This window comes from Podarcis liolepis (assembly GCF_965112155.1).
Source record: "Podarcis liolepis genome assembly, chromosome: 10".
Lineage (NCBI taxonomy): Eukaryota > Metazoa > Chordata > Lepidosauria > Squamata > Lacertidae > Podarcis > Podarcis liolepis.
The window spans coordinates 35,947,949-35,966,067 of NC_139562.1; the positions used below are offsets into that span (position 1 = coordinate 35,947,949).

Below are 18,119 nucleotides of genomic sequence, written 5' to 3' on the forward strand. Positions count from 1 at the left end.
TGGCTTATGGGGGATGGGGGGGGAGAGAAACTCCCAGGCACTTTTTTAATCTGTAAATTTCTAAGAACCAAACTATGTAACTCTAAATGGCTAGATTATTTTAAATGGATTACTTCTCTTTGCCAAAATACATGTATTTTAAGCCTGCAATGGGAACAGGCAGTCGGGCTACAGGAAACCATTGCTGTATTTTGTAGTTTTGTGAAAAAAGTTTAAAATGACAGCTTAGCAGCAGTTCCAAGTAATTCCAGTGGGAAGAAGCAGCTGTGTATGTGCTCAGTATTTCCTAAAAAATCAGGTCACTGAGCATCTCCCTGCACCCTGTCTTTGGCAAAGGCTGAACAGGCTCATCAAGGAGAGGATCTGGCACAGTTTATTTTCGGCTAAATCAAGAGCTTTTCTGTTTGCATCAGATGAAATATATAGAAACATCTCTATATCACACTAGCCGTAGCAACAATTACACCCACCCTGAAAGTACAGAGAGTCTCAGTTTGCAGTGCACACATGGATGGTGCCTAAGATTAATCTAAGTACCAATGTACTAGAATGAAAACAGAAGTTATGTTCTTTATTCAGTGCTGAAGGCAAAGATTTTATCTGCTCATGATAAAGGCTCCCACGCTGAGGTCAATGTGAAGATCCAAAAAGTACTGAAATCTACAAAGCTTAAGATTTTACGAGGGAAGTGGATTCTGTACCCAGAATCATGGACTAACAGAGGCTGCACTTGCCCAGTACTTAATCCTGGTAGGTATTTATTATGAAAATCAGGTCTTTATCATCATCATTTATTTATTTTTACTATTTATGTTAATCAGAACCACTCTTATAGTCAGTACATATAAATTATATTCCACATTCTTGCGGTAGAAGAAAATATTACATAGATACTCCAGAAAACTAAAATGCCAATCACTGTTCTTACTAATTAAAGCAATTTAATGTGATGCTAGACAATCCTTTCAATTTTAGCTTCACTTTGGACCTGTTATATCATGCACTAATCATTATCAAAGCCCTGCCACAGTGTTTGTCCATTTGAATCTTCTCTCATAACTGCACACAAGCAGAATTCCTTCACCAACATTTTGAAAAATAATGCAGCTAGTGTTACCCTGTCTCCAAAGAATGTAAGATATTCCCATCACACCTGCATTGGTTGTGCTTGCAAATCCATGAAGATACACTCAATATACACAATCACTATATTAAACTGAAATTTATGTTTCTTGAGCCAGTTCTAGTCATGCATAAAAATATTTCTATATATGACTAGCTGTGCTTTCCCATCCACATTCTGGCACATCTCAATGTATATCTAAACACACATCTCATTTAAAATAATAAAGTACAGATAGACATTCTGTATTTGAATGGGCCTTTGCATGCACATCGAAATTAGATCCAGAGTTTCTGTTTCAGTAAATTATTAGTTCAAGGACACCTGCTTCTCTGGTCAATTATTTGAAAACAATAGACTGTGGATTCCAAAGTACCTATTCTCCTTTGGAAGTATTAAAATAATAGAATCATAGAATTGCAGAGTTGGAAGGGACCACGAGGGTCATCTAGTCAATGCCCTGCAGTGCAGGAATTGTTTGCCCATTATGAGGCTCAAACCCATGACCCTGAGATTAAGAGTCTCATGCTCTACTGACTGAGCTATGAGGGTAGATTTACCACATAATATTTGGATAGTGAAGTATCTTTGTAAAATGGTCTCACCATTAAAAAAACGCCTTCAAAGTTACTAGGGGGAAAAATCTCGTTTGCAATAATTTCTCAGATGAGATCATTTCAGAGCTTGTGATACTGTAGCTCTGTCATCTACCCAAACAAAGTAGTAAAGTTTCACAAACCAAATGCAATTAAGCACAAAAGTGAGCCAGACTGGTGCACTGCATAAGAGTGTTGAGTAAGAGTAAACTGCACAGTTAACATAAGAGTAAATTGCACTGTGCAACTTTTAGCACAGAATGACTTTTTGATGGAATGGAAGCATATGCTAACTTGTGAGAAAAGGAGGTGATTCCCCCTACAGTTGCCCCGCAACTTCTACAGTGGTACCTCAGGTTACAGACACTTCAGGTTACAGACTCCACTAACCCAGAAATAGTACCTTGGGTTAAGAACTTTACTCCAGGATGAGAACAGAAATTGCTCGGTGGTGGCGCAGCGGCAGTGGGAGGCCCCATTAGCTAAAGTGATACCTCAGGTTAAGAACAGTTTCAGGTTAAGAATGGACCTCCAGAAAGAATTAAGTTCTTAACCCAAGGTACCACTGTACTCTAATATAAAGGGTCCCCCCAACTCTCTGGAACAGTTTATCAGAGGGCTGCATTGAGAAGGTAGAATATGAACAAAATTGCCTCCTGTCCTCTTACATTAAAGATACTTCTGGATTAAAAAGATATGCATTATACACATACATTGCTCGGCCCCAGTTCCTGCCCACCTAGCAGTTCGAAAGCACATCAAAGTGCAAGTAGATAAATAGGTACCACTCTGTCAGGAAGGTAAATGGCGTTTCCAGGCGCTGCTATGGTTCGCCAGAAGCGGCTTCGTCATGCTGGCCACATGACCCAGAAGCCTGTCTGCAGACAAACGCCGGCAACCCCAGAGTCATCCGCGACTGGATCTAATGGTCAGTGGTACCTTTACCTTTTTTATGCACGCGTACACACACACATGTACATGCATACATGCACAAAACATATATGCACACACAACTATTTTATTTTATTTATTTATTAAATTTATATACTGCCGTTCATCAGAAGATCACAGAGTGGTTTACAGTATACAAAGTAAATTCCCTTTATGATTGCATACTTGGATAAATATGAAGTACTAGTCCAATAAATATCTGACTATTTTGTTTTCAAAGGTTTGAAATATCTTGTGGCTGGATATGAAGATGTTCAAGCAGGCAGACTGATAGTCAATATGAAAAGTTTTGTCCAGCAATGGAAACCAGCTCTGGGGAAAAATGTCTTGGAAATTTTAAAAGAATGTAGCTGAAAGTGCCAAACAGGGCATTTGTTTATGCACAAAATGATGCAAACTCTATAGAAAGAAGGCTCTCAAAATGAAAACTGGAAGGGAAAGGAATAGTGCCAAGTATGTGTAGAGGTATTCAAAGTCATAGCCTTTCACTTTGATTCTTAAACACTTTGGTCCCAAACTTATGTATAAACAGTGTTTGTGGGTGAAACCCTCACAAGAGAAGCGGAGCCCCCACCCACCCAATAACTTCAGCTGATTGTATAGGGGGAGTAGAGGTCTTGTAATAAGTGAGTCCAACTAAAGGCTGTGCATGCATAGCTTCACTCCTGCAGTTCTCCTACCCGTATCCACCTTTCCACCAATCATCTATTTAGCGGAGTAAAAGGGTCTCCATGGGCAGAACTGCATTCACAGACCTTGTCTGTATTGGACCAACCTGCCTAGGAATAAATTTCATTTATTCAGCAAAATATGGCTTATGTCACAGCCCTTAAATTAAATCTTTATAGACAATACTGCTTTAGGGTCCAGCTGTACAAGTGTTTTGTTTACCCCCAGTCAAAGTATGTGGAACTGGCACTAACTGAGGAATCTAAAAATTGGAACCCCACTCTCACATTCTTTGGAAAGATGAATATACACTAGTAATGGACAAAAGGTCTACCAATTTAGAGAGAAGCAATAGAATGTGGGGGGGGGGGTTATACTGGTATATTAAAACTAAGATGAAGGTTTTGATTAAATGTCTACTGCAAATCTCTAGAAGTATGCATGTATGGAAATAATACCAATATTGGTGGGAAAACTCCACTGGAAAACATACAAAGTCAGTAATCTTTAATAACTAATTAGGGCATGCATTTAACCAACAGGGCTCTGTGAGACATCCTTAAAAAGGAGTTAATAAGATTTTCATTTGGGGCACTTAAAAAGATTCTGGATAAAATTTTCAAGTCAGTTAAACCAAGGGGAATATGTTGCAACACCCAAGTTGGACTCTGGTTTGTTTTTGAGCCAGCATAGATGAAAGTAGAACCTATCCTTTCATCAAAATTTTGGTTTTAGGAAAAGATTGGTTCCATAAACTATAAATGGGAACACTTCTATTTTATGAGGTATTATACACATGTAAGCATTTGATTGTATAAAGCACTTTATTGCCTGCCCCCTTTCAGTGTGAAATTCTAATATTGTTGGGGAACAGAGGTGGCACAGGAAAATGAATATTGGAACAGAAGCACTCCACGATTATAAAGGATAAAAGGAATAGTTTTCATTCATTTATGCCAATGGCCACTCAGTAAAGTTCAAGGATATTTTTTTGCAATTAATATATTTCAGATGAAGTCCTAACTTCAGACTAATGGGTTAATTCTATAAATATCAGCTATGATGAGACTGTATATACCACCAAAAGAGAAAACAAGGATGGGGGGGGAGTGCTTTTTGAAATGTCATGGACTTGTTCATAATTCATGCTGGCTTTGGCCTTTGTTTTATAATATTTAAATTTGAGCAGCAAGTTTCTTTCTTTCTGTTTCTACACAGAACTTTCAAAATAGTGTACATTTATGGAATATCAATGTCATATTCATCACTAGATTCTATACTTCTCTGGTAAACAGACACAAAATGTATCCCATTAAAAAATAAAGGAAGAGCTACTATACCATTGAAATAACAACACTTCACTGATCCATGGTTCATAGGTATGTTTTCTATTGTGGTCCTGTGGATTCACAAAAATGTTACTGTTTTTAAATTTTGTTTTTATATTTTATGTATATAATAAATATACTATGATTCCAAATATTTTTTCTTGTGGATTCATATTTTCTAGAACCCTGTCCATAAGATTATAAGGAAATATACAGTATTTTTACACAATAAAAAAGGGTTTATTCTCACACGATATTCACCACTACCATGCCCTCTACACACACATATGCATCGTTCACACATTTATTCCTGTTATGGAATCTGATCACTCAAGTGTCATGGACCTCCATTTGATGGTGCCTATAACATTATGATGGGAGGCTGGTGGCGCTGTGGGTTAAACCACAGAGCCTAGGACTTGCCGATCAGAAGGTTGGCGGTTCGAATCCCCGCGACGGGGTGAGCTCCTGTTGCTTAGTCCCTGCTCCTGCCAACCTAGCAGTTTGAAAGCACGTCAAAGTGCAAGTAGATAAATAGGTACCGCTCCAGCAGGAAGGTAAACGGTGTTTCTGTGCACTGCTCTGGTTCGCCAGAAGCAGCTTAGTCATGCTGGCCACATGACCCGGAAGCTGTACGCCAGCTCCCTCGGCCAATAAAGCGAGATGAGCGCCGCAACCCCAGAGTCGGTCACGACTGGACCTAATGGTCAGGCGTCCCTTTACCTTTACCTATAACATTATGAGGAATGGTGACACAGTTCCCCACCCCACAATGTAGATACTATTTAATGATCATGCTTGAAGCTTTCGTACTCCTTTGTTGTATCACTTTAGTACAAGGAATATCCAGCTAGCTCCACTGTGAACAACAAAAGCTGCAAAATCCTCTACAGCAATCCTTTGTGCTGTGGAGTTTTCATTTGGAGGCTGTACACTTTCTGTCTTCTCTAATAGTGCTGCAGATGAGGTCTGTCGATTTCTATTGACTCTGAGAAAAAGTCTTGCCAGGGCTGATTCACATGAATGTCTATATGCATTAGCAGTGTAATGATAGCACTACATTCCCAAAAGACCACGTAGTTACTTCTGCGAAAAGGGATTTCCACATTTTTGTGTCTCTTAATTAAAGAAATATAATGAGCTCTCAGTTTCACATGCCAAGAGCAGCTTCCCATAGCATAAATGACACTGAGAAACCTCATTCACAGTACTGCAAGTATCCCCGAAGATCAGGAAGTAAAACGTGCTCCCTTTTCCATGACTAATAGAAACATACATCTAGCTTTCATTTGGGAAATGGTATGAGCACTCTCCTGAAGGTAGCACTGTGAACTCTAGAGAGAGACATTCCTTCCTCTATTTTCAGTATAGCATCACTGTCATTGTCACTGCAATATTATAGACCATGGGTGGTATTCAGCTAAGTTTTACTCAGAGTAAACCCATTGCCTTTCTATTAATTTCAACTTAGTTGAAAAACACCCCATACTTCATTTATGATCCAGCATGAGTCCAATTCCAGGGGCCAGGAAGTAAGAGGGGATAAATACTCCAATATCCAATAAGTTTTTCTATACTCCACCCCCCCAAAAAATATATATATCAGCAAATGAATCTTTCACTTGGCTGTGAACTCTTTTTGTTACTGATCTGGAATTAAATATATCCAGTAGGGAACTATTTCCACATTTTGTCACTTATGGACAGTGCAGAAGAGAAATTGCCTGTGCGCAATGGAAAATTACACAAAGATGGTATTTTAGTATAATTACGTCCATGGGCTAAATCTTCAGGGATATGTATATGTTGCAGAAAATTATAAGAACATCTGGTACTACCAAAGTATCTAAATAGGGAGCTAGCATTGGCATAAATAAACAAAGCAAATTTGGAACAAATATGCACTCTCTATTTTTAGATACGATTACTTGGTACCATATCAATAGTGAAGTGTTTTTTTAAAAAAACATTCAGCTTTCCTTAGCAGCCACTTCCAGCACACTGAAGAGATAGCTTACAGATAAGTTGCCAAAGTTGCTGGTCCCCAAGGTTTCTGTACTTTCTTGTTGATTTTTTTCCCAATGACAGTGAGTTCCGAAATCTAACCTTGCATGAAGGTCAAGGCAGCTCATAGCTCCTTTCCCACAGTTCAGTAAGAAAAATATTTACACATGTCCCTCACTAATCTGAGGGAGGACAGGGCCACAGGGAGAAAAACAAGCAGGAAAAATATTTCTGGAAATATTCTATATATGGAAAAACTTCAAGGCATGTTGAAATATTAATATAACCCTGTGCCTAGAACAAAAGATTGGGCATAAAAATACCTTCTGGTAGGCCCTAATTTTGGAGTTAAGCAAGCTGGTATCCTTGAAGAAATATTAACTCTCCACCTGCTAACATCCTAAGCCTGGCAGTTGTATCTTCCCCACCCAAGCTGATCTTAAAAGTTTTGTGCCAAGTCCTCTGAAATATACTCGGAGTCGAGAGTGGATTTCATGCTCTTTATTCAGCTCATAGTGGTGAGGAGGAATGGGAGTTCCCCCAGAATGTCTGCTTTATATACATTATTTACACAATGGGCCCCACGTGATTGGCTAATTCCAGGATTCTCCTGTAGGCCAATCAGGTTGCGGATTCACTTCCACCTGGAGCTGGATTGGGTGGCTCATGTGGACCAATCAGACTGCTGCATTCTGGGTTCTATTGTTCTAAGACCAATCAGACTGCTGGATTCTGAATCCGATTGTTCTAGGACTAATCAGACTGCTGCATTTTGGATCCTATTCAACTCAGTACATAACATCCTCAAAAGGCTTCTTTAATTCAAGCACACCATACCTGGCTGGTATTTCTTCCAGTTATGCTTCTGCTTCCTTAAGAGCTGTCAGCTGCGGCAGCCTCTGGCCCACATAGGGGATGTAGATGCTCACCCATCCCTCCTTACCTAATACTTTCCCTGCCATATTTCTTTTTTGTCATTTCCCATCTGTGAGTTGGAAAATGAAGTGACAAGGGGTGTGGGGTGTGGAGCTCTGTGGATATCTAGTGGCCATTGACTCACTTGTCTTATTTATTTAGTTTATTTATAGAGTGCAAAGACATAAATGGCTGTTTACACCTTAAATTAATAGCTTACAATTTATAATAGACAAGATAAACAAAAAAGTAAAGGAGAAAAGAAGAACATAAATAAATTCAGGTCCCCAGAGCCACAGCATAAACCAGAAGGACATAAGCCAAATGATGGGTGAAATGAAATGAAATGAATGAAAGTTGGTACAAATTACCGGTAGGCTAATGGGTTGGGGCCTCTGCTCCCCTTCCTGCACTCACAATAAGGCCCTTACATGGATCTCAAAATCTGACCAACAGGAGACTGACTGCTGCTGGGCCCTCACAGCTCCATACTGGTACATACAGTCATTCATTAAGAGTGACAGCTTGGAGGTCACAGCAGCTTGGAAAAGAAGTGATCTATTTTTGTACAGAGGACAAAAATGATCCCATGAAATCCTTAGTACATTCTAATGACAGAGAATGAGAATATCCTTCAAGAAGTGGTCAACATCACATTTTCCTCATATTTTATGCAGACATGAAATAGAAGCTACAAGTGGTGACCTCACCGTCCACTTTTATGGAAGAAAATCACTCATCTCAGTCAGTGGCGGAGAGCAGGCGGGGCGGGGCTGGCGTGCATCCAGGGGGCGTGGTGCGCCACCTGCGGGAGCATGGCACCCAGTGCGGGGGGGGGGGGCGGCAGCTGCGATAGCACCCCACTGGGATCGCGCTGCCAGGGGTGGTGCACTCCTCCCACACTCCTGGTACTGAAGAAAAAGCACCAAGAATGCATTTTTTTGAAGTGAAGGATTTGTAAGTACTGATATGCACCTATATCTTTCTGTACACGCACAAAAACAATAACACACAAATTGTATAGATACTACCAGTCGCAGAAGGTGTGGTGGGGCCCTGCTGGTCACCTGACCCACCGCCAGGAGCAAGGCAGTGCAGCAGTTGGTGTGGTGCAAGAACTGGCAGGAGACCAGATTGGCTCTGCCAGAATGTTTGCACCATGCTGGCCTCACTACCAACTAGTCCCCGTTGGTATGCAGTAGCAACTCAGCCAGAGGGAGGTCAAGTGAGTGGTGCAGCCCCACCACACAATCTGCTAGGTGATATTACATGTGCAGGCATAGAGTAATCCAGAAGACTATTAATTCCAAGTTGAGTTCCATGTTTGAGTATCTGATTTCACCGTAAACATTTGCTTTGTATGCCTTGTATTAAATATGTATTAAATAGTATCGTATTATTATTACTTGTATGCAATTTTTATGTTGTAGTAAGATTATTGTTGAGGGTCTTTAACTCCAATTTAACTCTCCGGCTAGGGAATCACGGTAAGACTCAATTGATAGTGGACTCTTGCCTACGTGCTTCCCATGTCCTATTTTGTGTCTTTCCTGTTCAAAAGAAAAGCTCTCTCCATTTGATCAAGTCAACAAATATTTGAATGTACCGGTATTTTGCTTGTGCAGTTTCCCACAGACAATAGATTCTGCTAGCACTAGCTGTGATTCGTACTCAGGTGGTTACCAGTGTTGAAACCAAACACTGACCTGTAGTTGACTTTTCACAAGAATACCTCTTGTGTAAACACCATAAAGGGACACTGAGGATAAATAACTTTTTTTCTGCTCTGGGAAATGAACTAGATAATTATTATATCACTCCTAGAAGGAGAACATTAGTGCCAAGGAAATTATTTCCCCAACTGTAGACAAAGAAACAATTACAGTGGTACCTCGGGTTACATACGCTTCAGGTTACAGACTCCGCTAACCCAGAAATAGTGCTTCAGGTTAAGAACTTTGCTTCAGGATGAGAACAGAAATCGTGCTCTGGTGGCATGGCAACAGCAGGAGGTCGCATTAGCTAAAGTGGTGCTTCAGGTTAAGAACAGTTTCAGGTTAAGTACAGACCTCCGGAATGAATTAAGTACTTAACCCAGGGTACTACTGTATCAAGAATAAATACAGTATCTCTAGAAAAAGAAATTTGTGTATTTTATATTAAATATATGCCTTTTGTCAGTAGTCATCCTGGAGTTATGTTGCTTTTCTGCTAAAAATTCCTGATGAAATTCAGCACTTAAATTGGAGTACATATACCAAATGGAACTGTAGTTCTCATATCTTTTACTTTCAAAATTAGAGCTCTCTTGAATTTCTGGCTGCTTCTGGCAGCACAACAACAATAAAGAGCACAACTTTCTATTATTTACATTTGGTAAGATGCTTAAAAGGGATGGGCTCTACATAGGAACTGAACTTAAGGCCAAGCAAAAATCTCAACTAATTCATACATTCAACTGTGAGCACATTCAAGTTTCCTGAAGTATGTGTCCTGCATACCTATAGCACAGTTTGCATGTTGCATGGGGAAGGGTCTGCAATTATGAAAATTACCAGATAGCATGATGCACTTCTGGGAGATGATGGCGCCGGGTCAAGTCTCCACTGAGTCTCTGCTGTGTGAGTAGGAGCTCTAATTATCAAATTACTCTGATAAAAAGGCTCAACCTATGAAAATAACTGCCAACTTTTATCAGTAAAAGACTCCGGGAGCTGTCGGACGGACTTTCAAATCTCCCCTCCCTTTTGAAGCTACTTAAATCAACTTTGAACTCCCCCCGTGCAAAGCCCTTAAAACTGTGGGCTGGATAAAGTAGCCTTATTTATTTCCGATTCTGAGCACGGTACTTACAAGACAATGTTGCAAAGAACTGGGGATTTCACCCACAGAACCTGTAACAACTCCCCCAAAGAAAAAGCAGGCCAAAATTTCAACCTACTTTCAACCCAAGGCTAATGAAGCAAATAATCCAGGAAACCTCCGTTCTCATGATGGTCTGTTGACCACACCTGGATTGGAAGGGAGGAAAAAACTAATGACGGAGGTGAGGGAGTGGACCTGGCAACCGAACTAAAACAAGCTGAACTAGCCAAAGAGGGACTTGAGCAAGTCTAGAACCAGCAAATGGGCGGCCTACTTTCAATGCTCCTTCCTCAGATGCTGTCAGGCAAGGCAGCAGAATCCTGAGGCTACCTGTTTTCTTAATGCCTCCTCATCTTAGTTTGCTATTCAGGGCAACACCAAAATTCCCAGGTGAACACATCTAATAAACTATATCCACTGAGTACGTAGAGCAAAAAATAAAACGGGGGAAGGGAATAGAAAATGTAGCATGATTTAGGCTTTATAAACTCTCTCTCACAGCACAATCCTATGCATGTCTACTCAAAAGTAAGTCCCATTGAGCTCAATGGAACTACTGTAATTCCTTTAAAATAGGAATGCACCCTTAGTGGGTTGCTGGCCCTGTCAACTGGTAAGGTATCTCACAGACTTTGATGGTATTCACAGGAACACAGAATGTAGTTGAATCAGACACACAGGGCTGTATTCAGCAGTGGCTTTGCACTTGTTGAAGTGCATTCCTTTGGACGAGGTAGGACATCAGATTTTTCACTGATGCCTCCTACCTAATGCAACCTTTCCATGCCCCAAAAGCCCCTAAATTTTTTCCTAAGGGTTCATGAACCCTCTGGAACAGTGTGGTATATGGCACAAATTCCAAAGGGCTATAACTAGTAGGGCAGGAATGATAAAAAGGAGGTGCCTCACCTTGCACTAGCCACAGAAGTGCTTCCACTTAGCACAAATTCACCACTGGATGGAACCCGTACCTAATATTCAATATGTATATTTGTCACCCAGGAACTGGAAACATTTCTACAGCATCCCTGAAGCCAAACAAGTCCTGGTCTTGGGCCAAAACACCATTGTAACCTGATACGATCCTAATAGTGAACATTCTGAGGGACTCTGGGGATAAATTTGCATCTCTGTACAAGGAGAATTTGGCTTCTTGTACTCGGGACTATATTTTCGTTCTGGGAGGCTAATTGTAATTTTCCACCTAGTGCTCTGCAGGAGGTATGGAACGTGTCCACAGTGCCTAGGTATTTGCATTTAAAGAATTAATAAAAATTCCTGGCTGGTCAAAAAGCTTCCATGAACATTATGACCTTGACATTTTTATCACCTCCTAGCTTGTTTTCTCTTTCATTGACCAAACACAAATCTCTTTACCAAAGTATGCAAGTATCCATTCTCCCCTAGAACTATGCAGTTTCCCTGCCACAGAGCTTCAGAAGGGAGAAACAAAAATAATAATAAAACAAAGGCAAGAATTCAACTCTCCACCCGCCATGCTTGGACACCCGTCATAATGACTGCTATTTAAAGGAGAACTTTTCTATGTTAGCAAATAGTTGATAAAAATGGTCAAACATACTGGTGATATTTTTAAAAAGGTCAATATACTGAGTCTTACTGGGTGTTATTTGCTTACTTCAATATCTCCCTCTCACGCCTTTGCATAGTCTTGGGGTAGATAACTACAGTTTAAAAATAAAAACCAAACCACACATCCATTAAAAACAAAATACTCAGTTAAATTAATGTTGCTTTAAACCTGCTGAATCTGAATGCTTTTCCTCAAGGAGGAAAGTTCTTCAGGAGAGATCTGGTTGTGAGGAAGCCACTGACGACAGCTCCCTGCATGCACTTGTGTTGGATTGCATGGTAGTCAAGAAAATGTTCTTGGTAAATAGTAACTGGTTGTGAATTGTTGAGACAAGGTGGGCTCTGGGGCATTTAGAATCGAAGCTGCCAAGTGTTTTTTAGACCAATGCTCACACCCCGAAAGACTTTAGGGACGGAGCCAGTACAGATGTTGGGGTAGTTTATTGTGCTGTCTGCAATCCACCTCAGCAAGGAGGTAGTCTGTCATGGTCTGCTCTACGTGAATCTGTCATCAAAGGCAACCCAAAACACAGGATTATTTTCCACAACAGCATCCAGAAATTCCCTGGCAAGGTTATTGACAGCTACAGAGGGAGCATGCTGTTCTGTCTTCTTCCATAAAAGCTTATGCTAGATTGCACATTGACTGGGGCCCCATTTAAGCATTCTGCTCCATATCAGCATCCCGCCACCAGCTCTGCCCTGCAACCATGTATGTATGTATGTATGTATATTTGAGAACAATGGATTCAAACAGTGGGCTCTCCTTTGCAGAAATTACCTTCCTTGTGTCTGTCATGGATGCTTTAGCTGAGATTCCTGCATTGCAGTGGGTTGGACTACGTGACCCTTGGGTCCCTTCCACCTCTATGATTCTATGAAGTGGTGGAGAGCAACAGCAAGTGCAATAGCCATGGCAGGGCCAGTCAGCACAATCTGACTTTCTACCACTGAGTACCTGGGTACTGGTCTTTGTATCCTATACAGTGGTGCCCCGCAAGACGAATGCCTCACAAGACGGAAAACCCGCTAGACGAAAGGGTTTTCCGTTTTTGAGCTGCTTCGTAAGACGATTTTCCCTATGGGCTTGCTTTGCAAGACAAAAACGTCTTGCAAGTGTTCCGATTTTTTTTCGCTCCCCCCCCCTTTTTACTAAGCCGCTAATCCGCTAATAGCTTTTTAGCCGCTAATCCGCTAATCCTTTAATAGCCGCTAAGCCTTTAATAGCCGCTAAGACTTTAATAGCGCTAATCCGCTAAGCCGCTAATAGGGTTGCTTCGCAAGACGAAAAAACCACTAGACAAAGAGACTCGTGGAACGGATTATTTTCGTCTTGCGAGGCACCACTGTACCTTTGAAAATAAACAAATCATTATAAGATACTTTTAATGTCTCCAGTTCTTTCTTATCTTTCATTCTTATCTTTCTCATCTGCCAGTCAAAAGGCTGGCCCAATATACATTGATTTTTGTGGAAAAGGTCAAGCTGCCCACCACCCTATCACAACTAGAGAAGATGATTGGAATGGCAATAGAATCTTGCTTCACCACGGGTAATGAGACAGTGTCCTCCACCACAACTGTGAGCAGCAGACCAGGGTGCAGGGCACATTCAGCTCCGAGCATCACACACAGCTCTGTCCTCCCACTCCTCACCACCACTGTCCATCCTACAGCATTTACCACCTGAAGCACCCAACACATGTAGCTCATTGGGAGAGCTTCTGCTTCTCAGGCAGGAGGTGCCTGGATTGTTCCTGGCATCTCCACGTCAGACTAGGAACTTCCCCTGTCTGAAACCCATGAGAACCACTGCCAGTCACTGTAAAAGACAGTATTGAACTAGACAGACCAATGACATAAGGAAGCCTCCTGTGTGCAGTCTCTGTCTAATGCTCACAAATGGAGAGTGAAAAACAACACTGCAATCAGGGCTGGATTTAGGTTTGATGAGGCCCTAAGCTACTGAAGGTAATGGGGCCCTTTGTATGTCCAGCTGTCCTTTGTCAACAACAAATTGTCATGAAGACGCCTTCACCCTGGTATGGCTTCCCTTTATCACAAACACAGCCCAACAAGAAATGACAAAAATCCATCAACAGCATACAAATCAATATGGCTAACCTGATCCAAAACACCCACCCACCCCACTCACACATGAAAACAAAGATCACCACAGCCAATCACAAACAAACAACCACACCCTAGGCCAGGGGTCTGCAACCTTTAAGACAAAAAGAGGCACTCGGACCCGTTTCCGAAGAAAAACAACAACTGGAAGCCACAAAACTCGTCATTATAAAAATAACTTTTTTGTCACTTTTTTATTATTTCTTTGTTTGACCCCTCAGAATTACTCCTCCTCACAGAAATAAACGTTAAATTAACAAGTTACCTTTTTTTGTGTGTGTGTTCTTCACTCCCCTTCAAAACAGTGACCAGCGTACATGCCCCCTTTCAATGCAGTGACCAGCGTACATGCCCCTTACAATGTAGCGGGCGGGAAGGTGACGTCGGGATGGTGCGTGACTAACACACGCACCGCCCCCATGCGATGTCACAGCCAGTACAGCGCCCGCCACAGTGGGGAGTGTTGGGGCGCACAATGCGCCTCCTCCCCTCGCTAGTATCCGCCCCGGAGCCGCGGCAAAGGTGTAAAAGAGCCACATGCGGCTCCGGAGCCGCGGGTTGCCGACCCCTGCCCTAGGCCAACCCCAACCTCTCTCACCACCAAAGGAACACAAGTGAACAGCAGAGAACCTGCACAAGCAACGCTGACACAAAACCCCCTCATATATTAAGTAAAATAGAAACATCACCACCCCACCCCACCCCCACTCATCTTTCCCCCCTCCACCTCTTTCCCCCATTCTTCCTAATGTCTCAACAAATGAAACCGATTTGTAAAAAAAAAAAAATGTTACATGGGGGGGAAATATGAGAGAGACATTGCACTTACCTTTGTAAATCAAGAAAATCTTTAATAAAAATACATTTAAAAAACAACAACAACAACTAGTTGCTGTTTTTTGTGTTGAATATATGCTATATGGTAATTTATGGACCTAGTAGGTATCTAAAGCCATTTGCACATAACAAATAGGAGCCTACGCAACACAAAACACTGTTGCTGTATGTAGGTTTTATTTTATTTGTTTTTTAGCTTATATTTTGGAAATGTACATCCAGTTTTTCCCTTTAAATTTTTTGGGGGCCCCCAAGAGGGTGGGGCCCTAAGCTATAGCTAGTTTAGCTTTTATGTAAATCCAGCACTGACTGCAATACTGGAAAGGACAGCATGGAGTCCTTGAATTATATCTGCTACCCCGGTGCACTTTCCCATGCTTCTTTGCACAATCTGGACAATTCTATTTGTGGGGGAAAAGTTTCCAGTTGTCAAGGTTGTAGAGGTATGCAAGCGAGCTAACAATGAGGAATCAGAGAAAGTGCATGTAAAACAAATCCCACATTCAATATGTTTCTGGACTGTCATGACATCTGCAAGAAGCAAGAGCCAACATCCTCAAGATGCTATCAAACAAAATACAAATTTGACTACGATTATGCAGTTCATTGTACATATTTTTTATACAGCCCTTAGATCTAAAACAAAAAAGGCACAACTGCCTAGCTCTGCTATAACATTCTACAGATTCCTTAAGCAAATGGAGATGCCTAGTATACTGTAACTTGCAAAATATTTAATACATATTGAAAGCAATGCCCTAGGAAGGTGAATACATTCAACAGTGTTTGCAGCCATTATTGCTTCAGAAACATTCCATTTTCAGAGGAATGAAAAGAATGGGGTCAGAAGGGATTTAGTGTAATTTTAATTGGAAGCCGTTTAAACTGCATACTTATACTGCAATTGTGAGGTATAATGAGATAGTGGTGCTGCTTCTTTCTATGGCTTTATGTAATGATATAATTGAAGCAAACTTGTTTTAACAACTGATTTTATCAGTAGATTTAATGTCTATTTTATATTTTATAAAGAAGCTTTTTAAATTAAGCAGTATATACATACATTTTATTAAATTAAATAAAGAAAAACGAATTATACTTTGTCCCATTTTGCTGTTGTAAAAAAAAGGGCAAATAGCTTTTAATTTAAGCAACACGACTTGTTTCCTTCACATGCATCTCAGGGCCAAAGTAGATGTGACACTGTTCACACAGTGAGTAATTATGTGAATGGGTAAATATCAGGCAAAGGGGGCCCCAATCCAGATTGGGATTTTGGCAAGGACTAGAGGACTTTAACTCATTGTGTCCTACTATTGTTCCAAATATTAAACATCTGCTATTTGCATTGGAAAGAAATCTCCCATTGGCGCATGTCATTTGCATTGGAAAGCAAGCTTCCATTGGCAAATGCACGTTTTCTTTCCAATGCAAATGGCAAGTGCAAGAGACCATATTTAGACTGGGAAAACATGGGGGGGGGGGGAGAGAAGGGGTTATTCCTCTACACCCCCATCAGGATCCTAATCTAGGCTTCATGTTCACTTTTTATTAAAACCATTCACACATTATGAATGAAGGGGTGTGTGCATATTTTATACAGATGATAGATGATATAGATAGATAGATAGATAGATAGATAGATAGATAGGTAGATAGATAGATAGTGTGTGTATGTAGGTACAGTGGTACCTCTAGATACAAACAGGATTCGCTCTGGAGCCCCGTTCGCATCTAGAAGCAAACGTAACTGGAGATGGCACGTCTCCGCACGCACGCGTTGCTTTTTGCCACTTCTGCTCATGCGCGTGACGTCATTTTGAGCGTCTGCACATGCGCAAGTGGCGAAACCCGGAAGTAACGCGCTCCGTTACTTCCGGGTTGCCGCAGAGCGCAACTCAAATGCGCTCAACTCGAAGCATATTCAACCCGAGATATGACTGTATGCCTGTGTGTGGCATAGTGAATATGTGTGGGGGCCCTCTTACTTTGGCCATGCATACTTTTGGTATGTAGAACACAGTCCTTCAGCTGAAAAAATCCATCCCACCTCGATCTACAGTGTGCCTATATTTTATCCATATGACAGTTATAGGAAATATTAGCATAACAGAAAGTAAACATCACTGGCCCCAATGTAAATAGTCCTACTGTTACATTTTTAAGTCAACATTATCTCAAAAGAGGGTGAGGTAAACAAAATCTTTAAAAAAATTGCAAGTGGATCAAATAAACAACATCATTATTAACAGCTGTTAATAAGCAGACAAAGAATTTACTTCCATGTCTGGATTTGCCCTTCTGCAATATTAAATCCAGTATGTATCTGCTTTTAGACTTGAAAGTGCTCTGTGGAGATATAATATTTCCTTTTCTTCTCTCAACCTCCTTGGTGCTCTTGTATTTAAGAAGAGTGGAAATGGTATCCCCTTGTAGCAGTCTTAAAATTCCCTGAGGAGGAACCTGAAATGACTCCAAATGTGTTGAGCATTTAAAGAGAGATTTTTATTCAAAACGTTTGCACAACCACCTCTGGGATTTCCCCCTTTTGTTTCCCTAATAATAAGGGACACTTGAGAGGCGGCTGGAGCATGCTTCTGGCAGGTGGCCAGGGTTCCAAATGCTCATATCCAGTTCCTCAAAGTTAAATCGGTGGAAGTTGAGGAAAAAGAAGAATTAACTGAAGGAAGTTGTTCATCCATGAACTATAAATACATTAGAAGGTTGATCCCTGTTCCCTCAGTTGTGTTCTTGTATTGCACATCATGCTCCTCATAACTTTTCCAAATCCAGAATTCTCAACCTGGTTTGAGGTTGTAATATTTTGTGCAAATTAGAAGAGAGAGCAATGTAATTTAAAATGCCCTTCACAATAAATAGCAGTCCATTGTCAGCAGTCTATATGCCGTAAGGAAACTTCCTATAATATGATAGCGCTAAGCAGACCTCATCTGCGCCAATATAACAGAAGCTGAAACAGTAACTCTCAGATTTCAACACTGATTGAAATCCTCTAGGTTAGAATGTCAAAAGCAACAGTTTAAAATTCTGAGACTCTCCCCGACAAATTAAACAAAGCAGGTGTCCAAAATGAACTATTATAACTATT

General features: G+C 40.9%; 1 protein-coding gene and 1 long non-coding RNA gene across 3 annotated transcripts in view; one reads left to right on the forward strand and one right to left on the reverse strand.

The window, feature by feature from the left end:
• NTN4 (netrin 4) overlaps window positions 1-4,819 on the forward strand; it is a 41,261-nt gene extending 36,442 nt beyond the window's left edge. For both annotated transcript variants that reach the window (XM_083462906.1, XM_083462907.1), the window contains exons 9-10: window positions 580-750; window positions 2,891-4,819. In XM_083462906.1, coding sequence (XP_083319032.1) covers window positions 580-750; window positions 2,891-3,024 — 305 coding nt within the window. In that variant the 3' untranslated portion in view covers window positions 3,025-4,819. The remainder of the gene's footprint in view (window positions 1-579; window positions 751-2,890) is intronic.
• The window catches only part of LOC310687628, a 90,637-nt gene that overhangs the window by 50,847 nt on the left and 21,671 nt on the right, over window positions 1-18,119 (reverse strand). The gene's annotated exons all lie outside the window — the stretch shown is intronic.